Here is a 26,310-nt window from a genome sequence, read left to right as displayed (position 1 = left end):
AGGAAACACCAAGCTTTTGCTCCAGATAGAGAGACTTCAAGTTCATGTGGAGGGAGACTGCCCAGACCCAGGAAAACAGGCTGCTCCTAAGCCTGGCATAATATTACTGTCTTTGAAGGGAGAGGTTTGAAGCCCGACTATCGTAAAGTCTTTTCTAGTGTACTCTCCACTGGTTTTGCTTTCTGCCTTTTCCTCATCGTTTCTGCAGTAGGCACATTCCATTACAATTAATATTTGGAATGATTGTTTGCCAAGGGGCACATTACCTTCAGCTTCTTCTCACCTTCAGAATCTTTTATGCTGCAAAAATAGACTGTATGGACCCTTCATTAGCTCTTTTTGGTTTGGGGATTTTTGGAGAGGGAGGGTAGCTGGGGAGACATGAGACATTATATTCCAAGACAAAGTAGAAAGAAAGAGTCAGTGAAACAAGGTGATAATCAATCTAGTCCTCAGAATTTAAAAAGTAGCTCACTAGCTATGCTCTGCATTAAATTTCTTGTCTAAATGAGAATCGTAAAACTACAGGGGAGCAAGGCTGTATGAGGTTTTCCATTTGTTTTATTATTCTGTATCACTTTATGGACCACCATTACATAAAATAAGAGCTTTAAAATAGTTTTCAAACCAATCTCTTGCTGAATCAGGTGGCTGTCACCAATTTCCAAGCTTCAAATTGAAAAAGAAAGAAAAATTTCACTGCTCAGAAAAGCATCAACGTTCATATTAATGACGATGAATGGTATGACTAACAGAATTAAACTGCAGCCTTTTTAAAACTCTTGATCCCGTGCTCCCTGAGGTCTGAGTTCCAAGACACCACTTTTTGGATTCTGTAAAGGAGTCCTTCTATTGTATTTTCATTTGCTAGAAAATTACACCTAGGACTGTTACATGCAGACCATGGTATTATCAATAAAGTAAAGCTCACCATGCACCATCTGAACAATAGGCTTTTTCACTATAATGGTTCTTGGGAATTACAGTATTAGATTAATGAGATGTGCAAATGTTTTATCAACTCAATCTCCAGAGCAATGAGTCACTCCTAAATGCAGAACAGCAATAAAATTAAAAACAGTTTATGTGCTGCTGTATTCTACACCCCATAGGTATAGACCATATGATTTCAATAGAGTAGAACAGATGCAAAAACGTTCCATAGAAATAAGAAAGCTGCATAGATACAGAAAACACTGTAGCAACATGTGCTGAATCTGTGCTAAATAGCTAAAGAGGTGCTAATAATGTTAAACAGCTGCAGAAACATCAACTCAGAAGAGAGTCTGACCATCAGATACAGGTATGAGCAAAAGAGACTATTCACAGCAATCAATCACAGGCAGCTAAATGAGAAAGCTGGTTCCCTGATGTCCCCCCCTGTACTCAGTGGGACTATAATTACCCTATTCTAGAGAGTAATTCAGAGTAGAAGACTAATTTAGGTAATGCAAATGAACTTCTGGAAGAGCTGGTCTGTCTCCATAACCATCAAGCATGCACAGGAATGCTGCTAGCTCGGGTGAGAGCTCAAGTGGCACTTTCTGCCTTGGCTGATGCCAACAGCATCCACTGAAGGCATACAAAATGTGCTAAGCAACAGTGAGGGTTGACTTTGTACCAGGTTCTCCCTTTTATCCTAGAAAAGCAAGATAAAAGCAAGAAAAAAAATATTCTAAAATAGAATCGTACAAATTGTACCCTATCTTCTCATGAAAAAACAGTCAAGTTTGCAAAGTGGATAGTAATTAATGGATACTCTCTTAGATGGTAAGGATGTACCATATAAGGAAGAAGCAATGTTTCTCCAAATGTCTCAGTCGCTCTCATTTATGGTGCCTAGAGACCTAACAAACAACAGACTGCTAGCAATCAGATAAATCAGTTCTATTCAGAAATCCCTAGTATACTTTATACAGCAAATGGGCTGTATAAAATATTTGTAGTCACAGTGTGAAAATTTCTCTTCATTCACCCTGGTCTTCTGGGTTTTCTGCTTACAAAGGCTGGGAATTACTCTCTGCATTGATACATTAACTTCATTTCCATTTCTGTCTGTTTCCAGACCTATCTCACACCGAGCACCTGCTTACCTCACAATTTCCAATGCATTTTTTTGTCAAAAAAGGATTTGATCTCTCCTTTTAGTAGCTGGGGACACCCATGCCAACGAGACAGGTGTGAACCTGTGGGAGGAATGTCCTGCAGCCCCAGGGAGAGAATGGGCCAGCCATTGCCCAAACTCAGAAACTTCTGGGAACACACAGCAGGTTTGGTCTCCTTGCAAACTCCTTTCCTTCCAGGGAAACCACAACGTAGGGATAAGGAAAAAGGCAATGGTGTCCACACACACCTTTGCTTGCTGGGGTGTAGATAGAATGTGCTCCAAACCCAGGGCCTTCCCGCAGTTTGGGCAAAAACAGAGGGACTAAGGTGTCCAAGTTTAACAGGTTTTGGCATGATAGGGTCTTCAATCACACTCTTTAGCCCTGGGCTGTACTGTATATAGCATACATCCCAGTGACTACTCCTATGGTCCTCTGTGGCTGAGAAGCAGCATGCCAGCAATGCATAGGCCTCCTGACTGCTGGGCTGGCCAGCTGGGGCCAGAGAGGAGACATGCCGGGACACAGCATCCAGGCCCTTCCCCTTACAGCAGGCTGAGCAGCCTGGGCAGCCTCACTGCCCCAGCAAGCCAGCGCCAGTGCACAGTCTGGTAGCTGCCAGCATTGGTAAATTAATCTTCAGCAGCTCGCCCGCTTGTCTGAGGGGTGTCTCCTTGCCCCAGTGGCTGGCAAATGCTCTCACCAGCAAAGTGCAAAACAATGAGAAGCACTTTCCGAGTTGGCAGAAATGGTTTTATACACATTTCAGATTTTGGTAGTGTTCTGCTTTGAGGATGACTTATGTAATAAAACCAATGATGTCTTTTGAGACAGATTCTGTCTTACTGGAAACATAAGGGATATTGTATCTCCAGCTCTTGAGTGACCATTAAAATATGACTTTCACAGAAAAATGTAATGATGCATACAGAATTAAACAGACTTGAAAGGAAGGTCCATTAGTACAAATAAGACCAAGTTAAGGTCCTGTTCCATAGCTGGCAGAACCATGTTAGTGAGACCTTTCAAAAAGCCTTATGAAGAGCTAGTAGAGAAAAATCCCTGATACTCAGAGTAAGCAGAGAGGCAAATGTTTGCCAGATTAACTGTAAGTTGCAGCTGCTTGACTTCAAGTATGTGTTCTGAAAAACCATGAATAATACCAGTCTTATAAATACACTGAACTTTGCTAACATGAAAAATAAAATCTTACGTGTGCTGCCAAGAAAGTCTGCCTAGAAACTTTCTGTTTAAGTTTTGTATAAGATAGGAATAGGATTTCCCCCAAGTCCAATGTCTACCAAATAGTCAGTCAATAAGAGGAAGCAATTCAATGTCTAAATGAAGAACTCTCCTTTTCTGATGTGTAAATTGATCCAGAATTGTAAGCTGACTGACCACAAATTTCCCAACAACAAAAAATTAACAGCAGAGTTAATAATTTCATCCAGCCAAGGTCTGTCTCTTCTTGTAAATGGTCTGCAGAACCAACATAACTGGCAAGCCTAAACAGGTTAGTGTTTTACAGCACAAAAATTAGAAAAATGGAGCAGATCAATGCCACCTTCTGAATAACATGCTTCAGTCTTTAGTCAGGAGTGCAGTAGAAGCAGATCCAGTTCAAAGCAACCCAAAGGGAACATTCACAGAGGACTGACTCCCTTCCCAATTAGGACCAGGGGGCACTTTTGTTCTGCAGAGGTGATAAAAGCACAAATGAAGTAAAGATCTGCCAAAATGATAATACCTCAGACCCTACCTGTTCCCATGGATGAACTTTCCCTCTTTCATTTAATCAAGCAAATTCTGCAGCAGTGGGTTTCATTATTATTTCATCTCTCTGGTTCCCCTGGTCATTAGTAACTCTCACTTAAATGTGAGTCACTTACAAGTGCTTCCTCACATCAACAATGAAACATCCATAGCTATAGTTACGAGCAGGAGATGAAGTACCAAAGATACAGATTTTTCTGTGATTCTGGGCTCCAGTTACCGTTTCTGGAAGAACTAATAGGATGTTCTCCAAAGCAGATACAGTTGATGCATACTGGAAATAAGCCCTAGATTTAGCTAACCCTGCTTTGTGAGAAAGCACAGGGTGTAGCATAACAAAAAGTGCATGACATCACATGTCAAAGAAGACCAAAGGATTTCCCGAGTATAGTGTAAGGATTTAGCTCTGGACTGATCTGACAAATCTTGACAAGGTAGAGAGCCAATTTCTGAGAGAAAGAAGAATACCAGATTACATGCCAGATTCTGAAGTTGTGTTAAACTGGATTTCACCACGTTGACTTTCAGGCACATAACGGGGACCAATTAAGTAAGTTATGAGTTGCACTCTGAATAGCGAAAATTTGCAGGAAGGATAAAATGTGATACTGCTGTGTACCTGAGACTGCCAGGAGTTTGGTCATTATATATATATAGAGAGAGAGATTTATAGATTCATATAAAATATGTATAAATTATATATATATATATATATATATATTATTTTTATATATACATCCATAGCAAAAAAAACACCCTTTCTACTTAAAATGTTCATGATCAAACTGCAAGTATGTAAGATTTCTAGAACTACCAACACTTGTAAGTACCCAGTCCTGACAGATTCAGAGGAAGTCTCCAGGTTCTAGAGACAGAATTGAAAGTGCAAATGTAACCACAGATTTTTATTTTGTCACAAAATTTCAAATCTATTTCGGTCTGAGATGAATGCTACTCATTTTTTTTATTCTCTTGGAATGAATAAGTGCTTAAATTAAAACACTTTCTCTTGGCATCAGAAAGTAACTATTTATGACATCAGTCTTTGAGATATGGGTCCTTCAAAAAGCATGGAAGAAGACAGGTGGAAATAGGCAGGGTGTGTGTAAACTATCCCGGTGTAATTATAACATATATTCATTGGTCTGAGATGATGACAGTCTACAGATACTTGAAGAAAGTTAATTGATTGCCAGAAATAAGGGACAGAAATCTCTGAAACAGCAATCTAAAAACAAAGTTGCAAACAACAATAGAATTATTTCTATCTTTTCTATATTTACTACTTCTTTCTAGAAAACTTTGCCAAGTTCCAAGGCGGGGGGCGGGGGGGGAAGTAGCCTGCTAAGGATATATGAGATAACTATTGAGTAATACAACTCCATTCTTTTTAAGAATGGAGTTTAGACTTTGATGGAGTAAAGAATAGCTCATAAATCCTTACACTGACCTGACGGATTTGTGAGCACTCTTCTTGTGAGCACTCACCTGCTGAGACAAGTCCCTCAGACTGACTTGAACCTCTTGGTCAGTACCATATCCATGAAGCCCACAAAACTCACCACACATCACGACTGTGAGTCCATCAGTTAACACAGGACGTATACATCAAGCAGACTTACAGAAACCTTAGATGTAAATTTTTAAAAATACTCTTTTCATCATTCAAGAGCAGTCAACCAACAAAACTTTAACAAGTTATTGTAAATTAGGGAATATCTCTCATCAGAGGCTTATAATAAATGTGACTGTGGCTCATAAACAGTTAATGAGTATCACTTGCATATAAAGGAAACTGCATTTAGGAGATATAATACAGGCAGTGTACAGAATATGCTTTGCTTCTCAGTCGTTTGTTACATTTTGCAAGTTGTGGCTTAGATTGTTCATTTTCAAGCGTGCCACCAGAGATCCTAGCAGGGAGTGGGAATAAAAGAATCCAGCCCCACTGGAAGAAAGATGACGTTTCTTGGCTCTATTTCAAGACAGAGTAACTCACATAATCTGTTCATAGGGTTTCTGCAGGATTTATGGTAGTTGTGTCTATTTGACAAGCTATTCAGGCAGACGCAAAAAAAACCATACAGTTGAGCAAAGAGATGAAGAAACACAAAAGAGTCCACTGGCTTGAGATGAGACTCTTGAGCCGGACTCAAAAATGAAAGCCACTGTCCTGTTGAAAAAAAAAAAAAAAAAAAAAGTCTTACTTTGGACCCCTCCTCTAAATGCATCTTCTTCACAGGTAGCCTCCTAACAAGACCTGCTGATTCATGCAGAAGTTTGGGAGTTTGTAGACCTGGACCCAATGGTAATACTTTTCGTTACAAGTTACAGTTTAGTTCACATGGGAATTAGATGCCTCAAAGAGCAGATACTCTGCATCTCTCAGTGAAAATCCTGGATGCAGGCCTGTATGAACCCCAAGCTTTGACACAGACCTGGCGATCACCGTTTTCTGGATGTGTGGAGTTCCCCTGCACAGTATCAGTATCCATTCACTAGCACTGCTCCCTTGCCTGCATCCGAGCCCAAGAGATTTAGAATTAGTCACTTGGGTTTAAGAAAGAGAATGTTTTGTGTTAAACAGAAAACTTTCAATACAGAAGTTTTAATACAGCATTAATAAATCATCTAGCTAGTTTAACTAGGGATTTTAGGGAACAGATGCAAAGATAGAGAGGTATCAGAGCACCATAAAATGGGTATTAGCGGATTTGCCTCAGAGTAGAAGAGAGAAGGATCTAATCTGTGGCTGACCATTTGGTGCAAGCCCTCCTCACACCCACTCTCTATCACAAGGACACTCTGGCAGAGTGACTGGCTTCAACTGCCACAGCTAGCCAGGGCTGCACTGCTGAGAGAATGCCAAAGCATGAACTTTAAAAACAAAATACAGATATAAGCAGTGGTTCAAGTAAGAACTGCATACTGCTAATGTATATAGGTGTTCTTTAAGTTCAAACACTATCTATGGGAGGTAATCCCAAAATTTTCTGCAAAAATGCTGACAAGAGCATTGCAACCTTCAAGTAGTTTTTCTCTTCAAAACCTTCAGCAATATTTTACCTAACAATACAAATTCAAGTTATTTTAAGTTGCATGCAGTCTTTCTAAAATAAATAAATATCACATGTAGGCTGAACACTGTGCAAAAAAATTAAGGACTAGTCTAAGTAGCTCTTGCTTATGAGCAATTAATCAAATAAGATTAGAAAAATCTTAAACCTTCCAGACTTAAGTCATTTCCATAAAAAAACGCACACAGCACACTGCCAATTCTTCCAGAGTATCTCCAATGAATCACTGCTTCTTAGGCCTCAAACCGATGCTGCCTCTCTTCCACTTGGCTGTGTCATTCCATTCGGAGGCTTTATCTTAACACCATATTTTATCACCACACTTATTTATTATGTAAGGTGTTGACTCATTTTCTACATTCAGATTTCAAAGTATAGTAACAGCATGGTTGGTCAAATCTATTAATGTGCTTTCATTTCTTTGTTATATCTGTAACAGCATTTTAAATACTGTTCACTTTTCTGAGATAATAACAGAAACATGAAGATTTTGTAAATTTTACCCTTTGAAATCTTCAAACTGCTGATGGAGTTTGAACAAGCATTATTTCTCATAAGCATCGGAAATTTTATTTTAACATATTATTTTAGCGCATTATTTAACAATACAGGCGGATTAGGAAAGCATCTTATTTCCATTTCAGTATAAATGGCAAATGATGGATAAATTGTAGCTAATGCTGGGAAGAGATGTGTAAAACCAACTGACTTCTGATTATACTCTGTTACTAACTCCGGCAATTTCTTCACCAATTATTTCAAGGACAAGGCTGAAATAATCTTTAATCTTTTCTTATTGTAAGCAAACATTTCCTTGACACATTACTGTTTTCAAAAGAATTCCTAAAAAGCAAATAAGGTCAAAGAAGGTGGACAAAGAATGATTTATTTTTCAGAGAGCTATGCATGCAATAACGTGTTTTTAGTAAAGTAGTAAGGGGAGATTACCGAATATATACTATAACTTTCATAGTTTGTAGGAAAAATAAACCCAGCTAGCCATGCTTCACTGTTTCTACAGGAACAACGGCGCCTGCCTTCAACTCAGTTCCTCCAAAAGCAGCATCTGATAAGCAGACCTTTGAGAGCCAACCGATCAACCATGGCTTAAAGCTGTATTTCTAGCACAAAAGACATAGCATCTCAAGCTAATTCAGCTTAAAAGCAGAAGTCTAGTTTTCATCCTGTAACAGCCTTCCAGATTTCAGAAATATTTTCTGCAAGTTCAACTGCAAGACAACTGAAAACTCAAAAATATCACTCGAGGCAATAGGAGAAAAAACATCAAAAGGCATATATAGATATATTTCTCCCTTTTCACTTCACCTGTCCTCCCTTCTTTCAGCTCCTCACTCATTTGCAAGAACCAGTTCTCTTTCCTGTCCAAGACTTGATTATCCTACGGGTAAATCGTCTGATGACAATCATTTATCATATAGGAGGCTACAGGTTTATGTGGAGCTTAGAATTAATGCTATGCATCCCAGCGAGATTATTAATGACCTCCTTTGGCACAGGTGGAAGAATTCAGATATCCCACAACATCATATTTTAAGAAAAGGTAGCTTTCCAGTTTTTCATATACCTACTATTTTTCAGGCTAGTCATATTTGGGAATTAAATATTACGTGACCATCAGTGAAAAAAATGTGCACTAATTGTGCTCACATATATGTCACTCTGTAATTCAATGGCCAGAAAAAAGGTTTACTGTAAATTTGTTTGAAGATTTACAATTCATTTTAGAGGTAGTGAAGCATGAAGCTTTTCAATGAACCTGACATTCCAGCAAAGAAAAGTCTGAGTGAGATCGGACAAAAAAAAAGCAACATTCAAATCTACAGAAACATATAATCAGTGTTGGATGTACTGTCTAAATACATAGCCCAAGAGAAGACAGCTCTCTGCTGCAACTGCCCATAAAACTGGCAACTTCATGACTGTGGTAAAAACAGACAGAAATGGCACTTGTATATGTTGTAATATATCTACTTAGTGAGGTACAACACTCCTGAGATTGAGCAGGAACATACTGGGGGGGTATCGTGAAAGACAAAAAGATTCAGCAGATCCCTCTGGCTAATTGCAAAGTACCTTTATTTACTCCCTGAGCCCTCCCAGCGACTAGGAGCAGCCCAGCTCCACGATGAAGAGAAACTGAAGCAGCTTGCTGCACATCAGCCAACCAGCGGTTATTTTTCCTTGAAACCACTTGCATTTTGGAGTGGAAGATGACATTTGCTTTACAGAGGACCAAACTGTTCCCTTGTGTTAGACATTCGTTCCCAATCAAAACCACACAGCATAAATGCAAGCCCTGAATGCAATATTTAAAATGACAAAAATAATTTCAGATTTAATTTTCCTTAAAAGGAACTAAGTCAGCAGCTATGTTTATGGTACATTCACATATAAATATAAACTTGAACTTTACAAGTGACTTAAACCACCTTATTTCTCAAAAAAAACCCCCATATTTTAAGGCCTTGTTAAAAAAAAAAATTCCAATGGAAAAAATTTAAAAAACAACCCCAAAACAAATCCACTACAACTAAATGGGCCTGTAAGAAAAAGTTGTCAATATACTGCATTTATCTTCATAAATTATTTTTGACAGTTTTTTCATTAGCTATAATTAAATATATGCATCGGAACTCTTGTCCCATTGCAGATACTTTGTATGTCTGTGCTTACTATAACTAGAAGACATCTATGATAGCCTATAATAGAACCTTGCATCTCACCACAATGTTTAAAATTATTATTTTGAGTAAGACAATGCTGCACATGAGAACTAGAAACCGCAGTGAATTTCCTGGGAGAAGCAGGGGACAAAATAAAACAAAACACTTGATTCTCATTCAATTCTATTACTAATTCTGAGCTTAACTGTTTACAATTGTGTAATTTTTTTCTTGGAGCTCCCGCTATACCCCACCCAAAAGACCAAGAAATACAGGCAAGGAGGTTCTTGGCACAGCTGTAAGTTTTTGAGAGGTTCAGCTCATGCAAAGCACACTCTGATTAGCACAAAACGACAAGACAGAGACTGCCAGTGGGCAATTGCCAGTCATGAAGATATCTGGCCAAAGAGAAAGCCTAAAAACATGGCTAGGCTTAAGCCTTTCTGCTCATTCCGTATGCCATGCACTGTGATGGAAGAGTGTCCAACTGTATATTCAGCAAACTTGCAAAGATGATGCTTTACCTCCATCAGTTTATCTAACTGCTTAAAAAACCCTCACATCTCATTGCCTGAGCAGCCAAGCCCTTGCCTCCTCCACAGCAGCAGCAACACAGAGGCAGCCCTGTCACCTGCAGAAATCCCACGTGGCTCAGGGACGCAGAAGTCCTGTCGCACCCTTTGAACGCTCCACTACAAAGGGACGCACCTGATGCTGCCAAACTTGAGTGCAGGCTGTGGTAGTTCCTGAGCCGAATGGAAAGCCCCATTTCTCCTCTCCCTGATAGACTCAGAGGAGAAGCACATAGCCAGGAGACACACACGAGACAGAAGCAATGGGAACGCTAAAGGGGAAGGTCCAACAGCTGCCACCAGTGGAGATGCCACCCCTCACCTCAGGGCTCGCATTTCCCCCCATCCTCTCGCAGGAGGCCACATATGTCCTCTCTGATACCTCACAACACCCACCCATCATCTTAGCAAGCTCAAAAGCAACGCTGGCAATCATTTCAGCAGCCATTAGATAGAAGCCCCACCTTAAAAATTTCATAGCTCCCACTGCTGCTTGGAAAAGGATGTGTTGACTTCAGCTGCATGCAATCTAACATCAAACAGGCTATAAGGAAGGCTCCTATCCTTCAGTTTATTTAATAAAGTATTACCTTCAGTTATTCCCCCCTGTAATTTTCTCGCAGCCTGCTACAAGAAGAGTAAATGGATGTATAAGAAGAGTTTTATGAGGTTTTGCCTGTTTGTTTTGGTTAGAGGGTGTGTGGTTTTTTTAAACACATGGCAGCATTTTGATTTCTATTCTTAGAAACCATTTGAGGAAAAAAAAAGGGCCCATGAAAGAATTGAAGTCCGCAAATGAACTTCCTTTCCGCTGGGTTTTTCTCAGCCATCTCCCCTCCAGTCACGTGTGCCAAAATCCCATGCTTTATAGGGGCATCTGTTCTTTTCTCTCCAGGCCAAAAAAGGAGACTTTTCAAACCCTTACTACAGCTGAGGAACTCTATAGCTCAATGAGCCTAATGTGATTTTCCCATGTCTACAGAGCCTAAAGTACAGCTTCACAACTGCCACCAGAAGGGAAAGTCCCTTTCTCCTCCCTGCAGCCTTCCGCCCTCCAGCCACACACTCCCAATCCAGGCCTCTTTAAAAAGCTGTCCTCCTCCCACTCCTCCACCTAGCTGGTTTTTACCACATGACTGAGGAACTGAGATATCAGCCATGAATGAAACTCCACGTCAACAGCTGAACTGACATATTCTTATGAATCCCTACACTGCTCCAAGTGCTTCACCCACTCTTCTGTGAACTTGGTATACTTCATATGACAAGAAATACATAAAAAATAGTCGCTTTCCCATATTAGTACTACTCCTAGAGACATTATCTAATTTTGTGTCATAACAAATAAAAACTCACTGGATTTGACTAAAAACCAATTAACATTGCTTGATACAAACAGCACATCACCCTGAAACTACATTGCCTGGCCATGATTTAAGGTCACACACTGGCCTTAACAGCAAAGTTTGGTGGCTCCCGCTAACACCAGAAGAACACAGAAGTACAGACATCATACTCCATATAACCAACCTCAGTGTAACGTGGCTTTATCCAAGCGCAATACATTTCCTTCAAAAACCTATAATTCACAGTGAAAAACATAGGATGCCACAATAGCATCAAATTAAAAACCTACAAAATAACGGTTTTAATGTGTTTCAAATAAGCCTATGTTCTAGTACGTATCACTTGCGTAGGGCTTCAATGCAACCACAACAGCAAGCACAGGCCACAAGCATCACCGCTGTGGCTTTCAGTGAAACCAGCAGAATCAGACCAGAAAAAACCTGAACCTAACAAAATATGCCCAGACATTAGCATCAGAAATAAAAGATGAGAAAAGTAAGTCGAGCAGTAGGTATGCATTTTCATGTATTACAATCAGTGTTTGCACAATACCTCTAAAAATTTCTGACATACCTCATTTTGTTATGCGTAAAAGCTAAAGGCAAGTCTGAAAAGCTCCTTTTTTCTCTACAAGCCAAACATGTCTCATAATTAGAGGCACACAAAGAATGTAAGAATATATTAATTTGCAAAGGAGCTTTTTAAAAATTATTTATTTAGATTTTCTGGCTAGCCACAATCTTGCTCATACATAGTCTTCGAGAAGCAGGAATAGTCCTAGCAGAGAAAGCATAAGCAGGTTTTCAGCATAAGATTGTTAGTGCTGGGCATTAAGACCAAAGCTAATATCTGTGCCCTCTCTACACCAGGCTCTTTACAGCTCAGCCTGTAAATGCATTGCCTCACTGGCAGGTTGTGTGTACGAGCTGGATACATAAGCTCTTCCCCTCATGAAAAGGGGAAAAAAAAAAAAAAAAAAAATCAGAGGTAAGCTCTATATCTGGAAAAAAAAAAAAAAAGCAATTAAAAGCAGAGGAATACATTTCTAACACAGCCCAGTTCTCCGATGACCTCAAGATTAAGAGGCATATTTATAAGCAAAACTAAGTCAATATTTTCAAATCATTTTTTAGTGCAAATCTTAGTTTTACCATTCATAAAATTCAATAGGTAATTACACAGCTAGGCAAACATCCTTAGAGGAAAGTAGAAGAATAATGAATTCCCTACATAATTATTTATAGCTGTGTTTTTGAGTGAACACAGTGTAACAGGCACCAAGCCCATATTTAAAGGCAAAAAAACAGATTTGTAAAACCTTAAATATTTCAGTAAGCAAGTCCATAGTCTACAGTCTATTTCACAATCTAATCTGCCTTTGCAATACGTAAAAATCCCAACAACTTAGACTGCCTCTGTGATTAATCATTAGGATTTAAAATAAAACCTCGACAAAGACAGGTCCAGAAGTGCAACCACAAAATATGTAATGCTATCAGAACATGCAATTTGCTTAAAATAATGTTGCTGGGAAGTGCCATAGTGTTGTCTGCGAAATATTTTGTCTGATCTGTATTTTGAAAAAACCCTTGGGAACAAAATCATTACTACGCATCAGTCAAAATGGCAGCAAGTAGAGATCAGATCCAATTCAGTCTTTCATAGCTAACCCTAACAACAAGCTGCTTATCACTCCAAAGCTCAAAAAAGATGATGAAAACTATATAACACAATGTTCTTTAGCTCCCTAAAGACAACTGATTAAAGTCAGTTAGGAGCTGATTGGTGTGCAATGATGCTTCTGCTTTCCAAATACACTGCTTAATTGCCAATACAACTTCACAACACCACAGAGGGGGGAAAAAAATTCTTCCCTCTCCCGCTACTGAAAAGTCAAGCAGTAGTTGCTGGCAAGTGAAAGAAACGCCAAGTTGTTGTTATTTTCTCAAGCTCCAATATCATCACTAATAATCTGGAGACAAAAACTAAACAAACATTTTTTGTGTTACAAACAAATAGAACATGATCCAAAACATTCTCCTAAATATCTCATAGGTTTTACAGTGTCACAAGTAAAAAATAGAAATAAAAATCTATATCAATAGATAAAATTCACAGTAGAGAGGAAGTTTAACTGGATTGAAAAGAACGTTTTTTAAATTTGTATTTTATATATAAATAAATTCTCTTGCTTCGGTTTAATGCTTTTTCTATGTACATTAGAAACAATACTGGATAGACTGCTCTGCTCTGTTACAGCACTCTGAAAAACAGATTTAAGTGGAAAAGATCATTGCACACAGAGCTGTGCAGAGTGCATTTCATTCTCCTTATACAACAGCAGGAATTTTCAAGCAATTCCAATAAAATGTTACTTTGTTCTCTCTCATTCAAATAGAAATAAGTTGGCATTATTTTTACTACTGTAGCATTTGGTATGCATTGCAGGAAACTTGCCAGGTACATATCGAAGCCAGAGGTGCACGTCTCCTTAAGGAAATAGTAAAATGCAGACACAATAAAGCTTTGTCAATGTAAGTAATAGATACTAACTCCCTCCATCCTGCAGCAGCTTTAACTTAAATGGTCAGCAGCTCTGTGGATTCAAAAGACTGAATCCTATATCCTTGCTGTTGCACAATATCTCCACTGCCTTGCACATGCATAACATTTCTTTAGGACTAGACACATTTGTCTTCTTTTATCCAGCACCAATATATTTCTCTGTTAGGAAATGTCCACTTTCCATTGATGCTTACAACAAGAACCTGCACGCCTCTCACAGCTCTCCCAGTTTAAGGACAGGCCAGCTAAATATGACGCAAAAGCACTTTCCAAACATTCTTTCTTCTTTATGAGGAACACAGGCAGACCTTAGCAATAAATGTCCAGGACAATCTCAAGATTCCTTCTTGAGTGCAAAAGGGAGTACTTGTAGAGATGCACATTTCTAGGGTTGTTTAGTGTGGAGAAGAGGAGGCTGAGGGGAGACCTTATTGCTCTCTACAACTACCTGAAAGGAGGTTGTAGCGAGGTGGGGGTCAGTCTCTTCTCCCAAGTAACAAGCGATAGAACGAGAGGAAACGGCCTCAAGCTGTGCCAGGGAAGTTTAGGTTGGATATTAGGGAAAACTTCTTCACTGAGAGGGTGGTCAGTCACTGGAACAGGCTGCCCGGGGAAGTGGTTGAATCTCCATCCCTGGAGGTATTTAAAAGATGGGTAGACGTGGTGCTTGAGGACATGGTTTAGTGGTGGACTTGGCAGTGATAGGTTAATGGTTGCACTCAATGATCTTAAGGGTCTTTTCCAACCTTAACGATTCTATGATTCTATGAAAAGTTGCAGGACAAGTTAAGAAGTAAATATGAAAGGAGACAGGAAGCAAGGAGGGAAAAAGGAAGGCTGAGGAAAAAAAAAGGCAGCTATAGGCATCATAAGCATCACTGAAACAAACAGGTTGTGTGCATCCCACATCTAGATCAAAACTACTGCCAAAAAATCCCACAAACCCCTTTCCAAGCAAAAACTTACTTCCCAGTTTTAAGATAGTGCTAAAATAAAACAACAGAAAATAAACGGATACGTCATTGATTCTACTGGGTTTGGATTCATTTGTCTGCTCTGCTTTTCTGCAGCTTTCGCCCATCTCAGGAGAAACACCAATTTCTTGGAGTCACTTTTTCTCCTGCAAATAAATGGTTATGGCAAAACAATTATGTTAATTTATACTGTGTAAAATATCCTCCAAGAAAGACGGAGACAAGCAATATGCAGCACTGAGGTAGTTTCTGGGAAGGGCACAGCAGCTGAGCCAGCAGACTGCACCCCTTCTGTTTAATATCTGGGGCACTGGGCACCCTGCTCACGCTGGTGGCAACTTTTCTTAGTGCAGGAGAAAACCAAGCTGTCCCAGGAGGAGAATCAGAGCAGGAAAGCCTGTTGAAGATGCAGTCCAAGCTCTGAAATAAACCTCTCAGCAGCAACTGTGAAGAGACACCTCTCATACATCTGCTGCAATTTGAACATCTCTGCCTGTACATTACTTACTAGGAATGTTTTGTGGTGATTTTCTTTTTTAAAATTTATTTTAGACAATGTCACATAACATACATTTATTCATTAACATCCCCTCATTATCTTCAGTGACAATACCATTTCAAAACCGAATTTTGCTTCAGCAATCTTTAAATCTCTGGTTTTTCACAGAAGCCTATTTCACTTTTCAGTCATTTGTATTATATCACTTGAGTAACTACTAAATTTGGATTTATTTCAGGGAAATATATAAAACTCTTCTGTAAAAATCTACACTTGAGGTAGTCATGCTCTATGCTCCCTTTACAGCCCTGGGAAAGATACAGACACTTTTAGACTGTAACTCACCAACCTGGTTTTAGATGTCTGTTTTGAAGATTTAATAAATCATGCCCCACAGCCTATAGACCCAACCAGATCTCCACTGATTACAGGAGTCCGCCTCAACATCTATACATAGTTTGATGATCCACCTCTTTGTGCTACATCCTCTTTGCCCTGCTCCCCCTCATGACAGCAAGAAGAGATTCTTGAGACCAACTTCAGACTTCATTTAGGTAAACAAGAAAGGCAAAGAACCATGTGCAGCCAGTGTAAAATAAACACTCATAGTCTGCTAAAAATGTTCCAGACTGAATTCAACATCCATGAGGAGCTAAGGAAAACAGCAACACAGATTTCCTCACAAAGATTCCTTGGAACTGGGAGATCTGTTGCTGCTCCCAAACACTACTTGGACTGCTTTTTTCAGAGTATGTTTAAACAGGACAAAATGTCAGAAATAAGTAATTTATTGATCCAGGGTTTCCACCTTCATATTGTTTACTGCCACTGAAAAACTCCCATGATCAATTAATATTTCATGCCTATGTCCAACAGACACTGAAATGTAATAGGGGCCTGACTTTATCAAATCCACAACCTATGATAAAACCTGCTAACATGATCACAGCAGGACAAAGCAGAAGAATTTTGCAAACAGAAGATATATACTGATACAACCAATGAAACGGCAGTGGAGCCATTAAATGTTTTGAGATGGAGGAATATGCAAGACAAGCTGGTAGAGAAGAAGGTCTGGTGCCTGCTTATGGCAAAACCAAAAGCTCTGCAATGAAACCTCCCAAATTCCAGAACCCTTCAAAAAAAATGGCAAAGTCTGCATTTGCAAAACCACGGCTTAAATCAGCAGGGCATGAAGCACTGTATTTCAGGCTCTGCGCATGCACAGTCGCTGTGAAGCTCTGGGTACCCTTCATGCTCTCAAAGTTGTTGTCATCCATAAGCACATCAAAACTCACTCTCCTTCCATAAAAGCACAGCTTCAGTAGCACCGTTCTGCAGCCAAAGACACTGGGGTCTGGATACCCTTCCCTGCATTTTCTGTTGCCTCTGTTGGCCAGATTCAGCTGTCCTCCAAGCACCCACACGGGTCTGGGATCCCCATGAGGCTCCACTTGTGTCTCCCCCTTTGAGGGCGAGACATGTATGCACAGGTCACGGGAGCCCACGGCACCACTCCATCCTCCACAGGCCTTTCAGCATCAGTGCAGTGGGGACAAATGCTGCCAGGGATTTCCCCTCCAACCCATGCCTTAAAAATAACACTGGGATGTGGGAGGAAAGCATCTAAGTTAACACTGCCTCGCACAGCACTATTTTAAGCAGGAAAACCCTGAGGAACGGTAGGGTTTTGATGCTTTCTCCCAAATGTTGCCACTTCAGGCACTCCCATAAGACTCTGCCTCCTCCTCCAGCTTTAATCACCTGACAGCATTAGAGTAACAAAAATAATGAAAACGACTATACATGGAAATGAATAAGAAATGAAAAAGTATTTTTCTGCCAAGATCAAAACAATAGCAACCAAATATTTTTCATTGTGCCGGCAGAGACTTCTGCTATTTCTCAGGCTACAATATCACTCTTTGATTTGACAATTTACCAAAAAAAAAAAAATTACTTGAACATGAACTTCAGCAAGTCATCCAGTCTTTTAAAACACATACCTGGCGTACGAAACTATTAGAGGTAGTGTCAGAAGATGTACTCCCATCTGATCCTTTAAATCGGTTTTTTCTTCTTGCCCCTTTACCGTAAGACTGTAAAAAAAAAAAAAAAAAAAAAAAAAGATCAGAGGAACAGCATTAGTTTGTGTTGCACAGAAAGCTCTCAGTACAAGCACCACCAGTGTCTCCTAGGCTCCTAGGATTCAGATGATCAGCTTCGTGCCACTTAATAAGCACATATTCAGTAACTGATGGGACTACGTGCACAAGTGCTCACCAACACAACCAGGCATGGCCAATTGAGCCTTGATTGTTCCGGGATTTTTTTCACATTCAGGTTTGGAGAAGCATTTACAAACTTGTAGAGTTGTAGTATTATTCACGCAAGTCACAATGATTAAAAAGTACAGTTTGTTTTGCAGCTAGTTTAAGTAAACAAGCTAGGAAAGGAGACACTGGAGCAGTCTCCAGCGCATCACAGCTATGAGCCAAGTCAGCTGAGCGAACATTAAACAGCAAGAAGTGACCAACAACTTGTTGATTCAGATACAATGTTACAACTGAGGAAGAATTTATAATAATATTTTTTTTAAAAAAGTTGAAGTAAGTAAAAGCAGTATAACAATAAAAAAGGACTAAACATGTAACTGGAAAAGGGATAATATGCAACTAAAAAGCAAGGCATCATTTTTGTCTATTAGGAAATCAAAAAGACACCAGGAGAAAGCAATGGTTGGCTGAAGAAAAAATTAGTAAACTATGGTTTAGAAACACAGCAAATGGCCCAATCCCCCCCAAAAAAAGCTATTTGTTCTCTGCGATGAATATAGACCATCAATAAATACCATAAAACAAATTCAAAAAAACATGAAAGAGTTTAAAACTATGCTATTTGCAACCATTTATTTTTGTCATGACTGTAAATCGTGGCATGACACCACCTCAGACCCTTCCCAGGGCATTGCTCCCAGGCATAGCAAAATCTCGCAGATTTGTTCTGCCCAACTACATTAAAAGGCAACCCTTCCTATCTAGTCACATTGCTTAAATTCATCTAAACTTACATCAAAATCATGTCTTGACTACTTCAAACATTATTTTCCTTGAGGTTGATAAATGCAATTTTTTTCCTCACTCATCATGCTGCTGTAAAGGTCATTTTACTAATCCATCTCTCTGGATCACGTCTCCTGTCTTTAAATACCTCCCACAGTTCCCTGAAATAAACAGGGTCTTTGTCTTCACTTTCAAGGTCTGCCTTGGCCTATTCCCAATCTTAGCTCTCATCTTGCATTCAGCACTGAACTTTTGAGTTCCACAATAACTCAGGGGAAAAAAAAAACAACACAAAACAAAACATCAGCCTCCATCACCTACATGCTAAATTTTCAGAGAGTAATTTCATATCCTCCCCCATACTATCTCGCAGTCCTTCTCCCAAGAATAAAAATTCCTTTACAGAAATCTCATTGTTCCCCTTAAAATATACAACAACAAAAAAGAAAAACTCTTGATAATAAAGTATTAGGGTGCTGGCATCTAAAAACGTTACACTAATAAATTATATTATTTATCCACTATTATTTCCTCGAATTCCAAGTCCACGCATCCACATCCTGCTGTTGTTTTTGGCCCTAAGCTGCTGTCAGTCCCGGCTTTAGGCACGATGAGAAAATTACGATTAGCTTACTGGAGAACGTGGCTGTGCATGTGTTACAACACAACACCCCTGACGACCTGGCCCTGATACAGCAAACCCTGGGATAAAACTCTGCTTTGGTGTATAAAGCATGTCCTCTGGGCTTGGGCAATCTTCAGAGCACCACGCTGAGCTTTGGGGCTGCGTCCCATCGGTTCTCATGGTAGGGAAGGGTGGGCTCCACTGCAGGCTCAGAGGTGCACTTAAAATCTCATACTGGCAGATTTTTAAGATCATGACTTCAAAATCTGAGCTGTAGCTCTTAGCAGTAACGTATATGGTAAATATGATTGAATATTTTGTAATCTAAGAGTAATTGAGGAGGATGACAGATAACCACTACTAACTTCAGATCGTTTGTCAAATTGACAAATCCAGGTAACTTGCCACCACGAGATGCATGAGAACAATCTCGGGCTGTATCTGGACGGTTCATGCTGACTCTGGGGAACTTCAGAGCACTGGCTGAAATCTAATATTATACCAATCTTTCAGAAAGAATGACTCAAGTAACAATAGATCTGTCAGCCTGACACCGATTCTCAGCAAAAATAATTTAATATGTTATGTCACTGAACTAACAATGACTTACAAGAAAAGCAATGATTTCCCCCCAAAAATACAGATTTATAGGAAAGATATTTTGCCAAATTCATATGATTTTTACAAAACTGTAAAAAAGCCATGTAACAAGTTTCTGAAAGGCACATGAACTGATACTACACATGTAGGTTAGGGAAGAACTATATAAAAATCAGCAAGCTACACGTTATGGGAATGAAAATATGACTTTCTGATGAGTCTAGAACTGTAACCGAGTACATCACAAAACATAAAATGAAAACTGAATGAGGAATGACTTTACATGGTTGCATTTCTAAAAGGGATCTTTGATAACAGAAGAACCTTTTGATAATAGAAAGGTCTTCATAGATCTATAAGAATAAAAAGTAGATAGGAACCACCATTACCAGCAAATTATTCAAAACATTTTCCAGTTAGTGTTAGAATAGACAGTTCTATAAGAACCATCTTTTTCCACCCAATATAATATTCCACCTAATAGAATATAATATCAAGGTATGTAAAATACATAAAAAGTATCTTCGACATGAGTAGTCTTCAAATAAAACATCATCTTTAAATCAAAATTTACCTCCTAAAAATGGTTCTTAGTGAGGTAACTGACTGTAGTTACCTGCCAACATTCTGACACTCTCTTCTCCAATTTTTGTGGAAGAATGTGGAAATATACTTACAAAAAAAAAAAGAATTCAAAACATGCACATAGCAGCTCAAGAATATAAAGCATCTACATAAAGATCACACTATTTATGCAATTTCATAAATAATGTACAGCATAGTATTTTGTAATCCCCAAGGAGATACTAGAAAAAAATGTACACATATTCTCTTTCACACTCATATTTTTTTATTTGTACCCAGTTTCTACAATATTTATTTACAGAATCACAGTGTTCAGTTATATAACACACAAAATTACTACAAAGGCAGAAGAGGGACTGTGTCCAGTGTGATGAGGATAAAACAAACAAGAGCAGACTAAAAACACATTACAAGCACAGATAAAACGCACACTTCTCTACCTGCACAGCAACACCTAAAAACATTTATTTTGGGCAACATCACGTGGCAAATCCAGCTCAAACTGAAACTTACCTTGATTTTTCAGTTCTTTTCTTTTTTTTGTGCATACCAGCATGCACATTTTTGTTCTAGTCTTATATAAGTGAACACTTTTCAGGAGCACAAGCTAAATACTAACTTTAAACACAAAGAAACAGTTGACATGATGGCAGGCCATGGCTACGCAGTGTAGGGAAATTCAGGTTTACAGCTGTTTCTGTGCACAAACCAACTCTAAATCAGAGAAAAAGGGGACAATTTTGGCACATGGGAAAAGTGGGACTTGATGACTCTTCACATTATTTTAAAGGATGCTAATCTGGGATTACATTTGTCTTCCAGGCCTTTCAAGCTTATTCCCACAGTCAGAAATGTCTGAAACTTTCTTCTAAAAATGAGATAAGTCTTCCATAAACAAAACAGATTCTTACATATTTTTAAAAATGATTAAATATCTCTGTCATGTGCAGAATCATGAATACTCATCCTGTCATATTCATTATGTTGTTCTTCTTTGAGTGTATTTTTTCTGTAAGAGCACAATGTGAGAACAAGACCTTTGTACAAAAAAAGATAATCTACCAGTTACTTTCAATTCTGGAAAACAAAAAAGTTTTTTTTCACAATGAACTCAATATGTTACTGTGATTTTCATATTAAAATTAGCTGCCTTATCTGTGTTCTGTGCAGCAGTTGGCTGCGATTAGGTAGCTAAAAATAAAGGGCTGAATCATGACGTGCGGACATTGGCCAGTAAAAGCAGCAATACGGGGCAGTCTTTCTCAACCTATACAGTAGCTCTGCCTGACAGAACAACCATAGGGGACCAAAAGTCTCTGCACCTCAGTATATGGTGCTCAATGGTAACAATCTCGAAACCCAGCATAACCAGCTGCCTATGGCGTACCACCATTTGCCCCAGCTAATTTTAATACAACCGATTCTGGCACTGCAAACAAGCCTGTTTATATACAAAGTTGGCTGACAGGAACATTCTCACTGGATTTCAGCTGAACATCTTACACAACTAAAGTTATGTATACATGTAAGTGTTTACAAGATCAAAACTGTAGCTTGGTTTATTAGTCAGATGTGTGAAGTTCTTTGAAAATTGGCTGACTTGCCAGAGACAAGAAACACAACACGTGCTTACGTTCTACAGCTTCTTAAAATACCTGGCAGACAATGTGAAACCTTAAAAAAAACCCAAAGAAAGCCCTACCAAAGTAATCTTGTAAAAAACATTTCATCAACAAAGTCTTAATAAAGCAAAGAAAGACTCTGCTTTCCAACTCTGATGTGAAAGTACATTGTGCAACCTTTATTCAGCCCATCTAATCAAACAAAATACGGGAATCCTATGAAGCATTAAAGGCCTGCATAGCACTTTCCTGATAATTACCGGTTTCATATACAATTATACATTATTGCAAACAGATGAGATCAATGTCACTCAGTAAAACCCTTTAATTTTAATGAGGTTCTGCCTGTACACATGAAAAACACGCACCCGTAAGATTTAATCGTCTAACACACGTGAGAAGCAGAAGGCGTGGTTTATCCCTGTAGGCAAAATACTATCATCTGGAAAAAGGAATATAAAACATTTAAAATGACCAACTATCTACAACCAGGGAACTGATCTTCAGTAAAAGTCTTAAAATGCTCTTCACCATTAACCACTCTAGTGGTATTTTACATCAAAGCAGAGAAAAGCAGCATACACAGGGTTGAGTCTGAACCTTTACTAATTATAATGGGTAAAACAGTACCAGTCATTAAGACTGATATCATGGTTAGTGGCAAACATAATTCAAAGAATAAAGGAAAGGTGCAGAAGATTTAGGCAGCAGAGTCACTAATGTGGAGTCAGGTCTCGAAACAGAAATAATGATGCAAGAAAGGAACTGGAGACAACAAAAACAGAAAATAAAAATTCAGAGCTGGAATGAGGCTTCACCATCTCAGATGAACAAATAACCAATTATAAGGATCAAAAGAATACCTAAAGGTAAAGGAAATGAGTGACCCCTGAAGGATTAGAGAATTGCTAGAAAAGTCAGAAATGAGAGAGTCCACTAAGCATTTTTCATGCCTGTGTCCCAGGCAAAGAACAACATGCCAGGACAGTGCAGAACATGCACATCCAGCTCCATCCACCTCCTAGAAAAACAAGTAATTTCCACTTGAATTAATTCCTTACAACAAGGCAACCGAATGTTCCTGTAGGTCAGACCTCCGGAGCCCTCTCTGGTCAATGGCCAGGCTTGCCACCACTCAGAAACGATACCCTCCAGCTACCGGGTGGTGTAGTCTCCAGCACCAGCTGTGTAACTGTCAACTCCCACACCCGCACTCAAACAACACAAACTGCACGTCTTTGAATATAAAGGGTCAGATATTTCTGATCTTTGCACCACAAATCACACTAATCTTGTAATTGAGGAGTGGTCAGCCTTCTGACAGTACAGCCAAGGGCTGGAAGACTTACGTAGACCTTGGTGACAAGCTTCCCAGCAGTCCACAACTCCATTCCACAATGGGAATGGGGGCAACGGGGCAATAGCGGACACAGCAATATATCCTGGCTTGCTTCTGTCTCACGGCCAGGGTTTCAGGTCACCCTACGCGATCAACACCAGTGCAGCCTTGCAACAGGCACTCAGCCCTGTGACATACCATCCGTGAAGAAGCTGCCTGAGGAGCACAGGCTCTTGTCCCCATAGCAGAGAAAAATCCCAAGGTTAGGTCTCAAAACCTGAATTTCTTCAAACAAACACCATTTGCTATCAAGACACAATTCAGAAAACACAAGACTTCGCTTCAGGAATCCTATCAAAGTGAGGATCTCCATATACAGTCATTGAGTTTACACAGGCTACAATGATGAGTCTGCTAAGTCCATTCCACAGTCCTTTTATAAAATCTTACACTTACACCAAAAAAAAATCCATCCAAACAAAAAAAAAATCCAACCCACAAATAATTTATTTATCCAAACTTGCATACATAATCCAAAAATAAGTATTTGACAGATGCTCCATTTTCCCCCATAAAAAAAAGAAATCCCATTTCTGCTGAGAAATCTGTAACAGGGTTAAATCTTTGATGTTCTTTTCTGCTGGCCTGTGATAAAGCCTTGCCAGTACTGCTGCTAGAAAAAGCCCAATTCTCACCAGTTCCTACACTTCCAAGCCATACACCACTGCTCTCGCCCTGGCTTCAGGCCGGGTCACCTGGCAGTTTCAACGTGCCAGACAAGAAGCAGGGGATTTGGCCTGCTCTCCTCCTGCCCAGTGGCTTGGGAACCCACCTCGGTGCAAATCTGCTGCACATCTCCCCGTAACACCAGTGATGAAGATGTCTGCTCACAACTCGGCAAAACAGGAGCACGCAACAGCAATAGGTGTTGAAGCTCGTGCCCAAACCCCACTGTGCCTCCTGCAGCCTTTTAAAATTGGCAGCTACAGCTGTAGGCCACGTGCCTGCTCCTCCTCACCTGCTCTCCATGGATTTCTGTATTTCTCTAATGCAAGCAAACAGAAAAAGAGATTTGACTCTATGACAGAAAGATACACGAAGGGAGCAACAGCCAACTGTGAGGAAGCTTCCCTCTGCTAAGGGTCTGCTCCCCTGTCAACAGAGACTAAAGCAAGCCCTTGGAGGGCAGGAAGGCTGATTTTGGTTCCTTTGTGTTATTTTGAATCTCTTCCATCCCAGCACAGAAAAGAACTGAGTAAAAGAAGCAGAAGAAAAGTAACTGAGACTCCAGAGAAGCCAGCCTTGGAAGACTACAGGAACTTTTCATCCGTAGCAGTTTGTAATTATAAACCTAGAGACAAAACAAGACAAAAACAGGATCATTTCTAGAAGATGGTTACCAGATACTCAAGTAAGCTAGGACTGAAACCGCTGCATTGTTTCAGAGGGATTTTACACTCCAGGAAAATGTAAAATATGATGATTCTAGACAATACATGCTGATGATGTGTGATATCCAAGTGGCAAATAAATGTCTCTGGAAGAGATGAGCATGCAAGATCACCTATTACTGATAGAGTTCAGGACAATGAAAAATAAACCCAAAGAGCAGAGAAGAATCACCAGAAAAGTAACAGCTGAAACTTGAAGGGCTTTCCTAATTGAAGGACTATTAAAATTTATTCTTGTCAGTAAGGAGTACAATGCTCAAAGGAGGTTACCACATAGGAGTGAAAATACTACCTCTTGCTGAGGACCATGAGAAAGTCCAATGAATGGCGTTTGATTTCATAGCATCATAGAATCATTTAGGTTCGAAAAGACCTTTAAGATCATCAAGTCCAACTGTTAACCTAACACTGCCAAGTCCACCACTAAACCACATCCCTAAGCACCACATCTACACGTGGTCTAAATACCTCCAGGGATGGAGACTCAACCACTTCCCTGGGCAGCCTGTTCCAATGCCTGACTACCTTTTGGGTGAAGAAGATTTTCCTAATATCCAACCTAAACCTCCCCTGGCGCAGCTTGAGGCCATTTCCTCTCGTTCTATCACTTGTTACTTGGGAGAAGAGACCAACCCCCACCTCGCTCCAACCTCCTTTCAGGTAGTTGTAGAGAGCAATAAGGTCTCCCCTGAGTCTCCTTTTCTCCAGGCTAAAACAACCCCAGTTCCCTCAGCCACCCCTCATGAGACTTGCTCTCCAGACCCTTCACCAGCTTTCTTGCCCTTCTTTGGACACGCTCCAGCACCTCAATGTCTTTCTTGTACTGAGGGGCCCAAAACTGAACACAGTATTCAAGGTGCAGCCTCACCAGTGCTGAGTACAGGGGGACGATTGCTTCCCTGGTCCTGCTGGCCATACTATTTCTGATTTCATCTCTTCTTCATTTGTATATACTCCATTGAGCTGCTGCCACATTGGATCTGGCTTCTAGGGATGCTGCCAGCAGAGAGTAAAACCTTCCATGCCTCTACAATGAATGGTTATTATTATTATTTAAGTAAGCAAAGGGATATAAATTTTGTTTGTTTATCGCTTACAAAGTATTCTTGCAAGCCAGTACTGGGAAATACGCTGTTGCAAAATGTTTAATTGAAGAATAGGTAAACACAGTATGAATTGTGATAAATCAGCTCAGCTGAAAGAGAGCAGCAGAGGGCAGTGTGATTAATCTGCTGAGAATAAATTTCTGGCTATTCTTTCCATTCCTCATTACCACAAGACAGGCAGTGAGGGGATGGTGCTATGCAACTGAAAAGATAGCTGGAGATCCAGGAAGGACAACAGTCAGTGCAAGGGCCAAATAACTAATATAATAACTGATATTCTGGAGTCACCAGATGCACATTACTCTAAAATTCACATTAACATCA

General features: G+C 39.7%; 1 protein-coding gene across 4 annotated transcripts in view; it reads right to left on the bottom strand.

Moving 5' to 3' along the window:
* CACNB2 (calcium voltage-gated channel auxiliary subunit beta 2) overlaps positions 1–26,310 on the bottom strand; it is a 259,039-nt gene that overhangs the window by 229,095 nt on the left and 3,634 nt on the right. For all 4 annotated transcript variants that reach the window (XM_087776158.1, XM_087776163.1, XM_087776174.1 and 1 more), the window contains exon 2: positions 17,603–17,695. In XM_087776158.1, the coding sequence (XP_087632284.1) occupies positions 17,603–17,695 (93 nt within the window). The remainder of the gene's footprint in view (positions 1–17,602; positions 17,696–26,310) is intronic.

This window comes from Nipponia nippon, unplaced genomic scaffold (assembly GCF_047370975.1).
Source record: "Nipponia nippon isolate SJK-2023a ecotype South Korea unplaced genomic scaffold, ASM4737097v1 scaffold_1, whole genome shotgun sequence".
NCBI lineage: Eukaryota > Metazoa > Chordata > Aves > Pelecaniformes > Threskiornithidae > Nipponia > Nipponia nippon.
The sequence above is the reverse complement of the archived record's forward strand: the minus strand, read 5'-3'. Positions and strand labels throughout refer to the sequence as shown.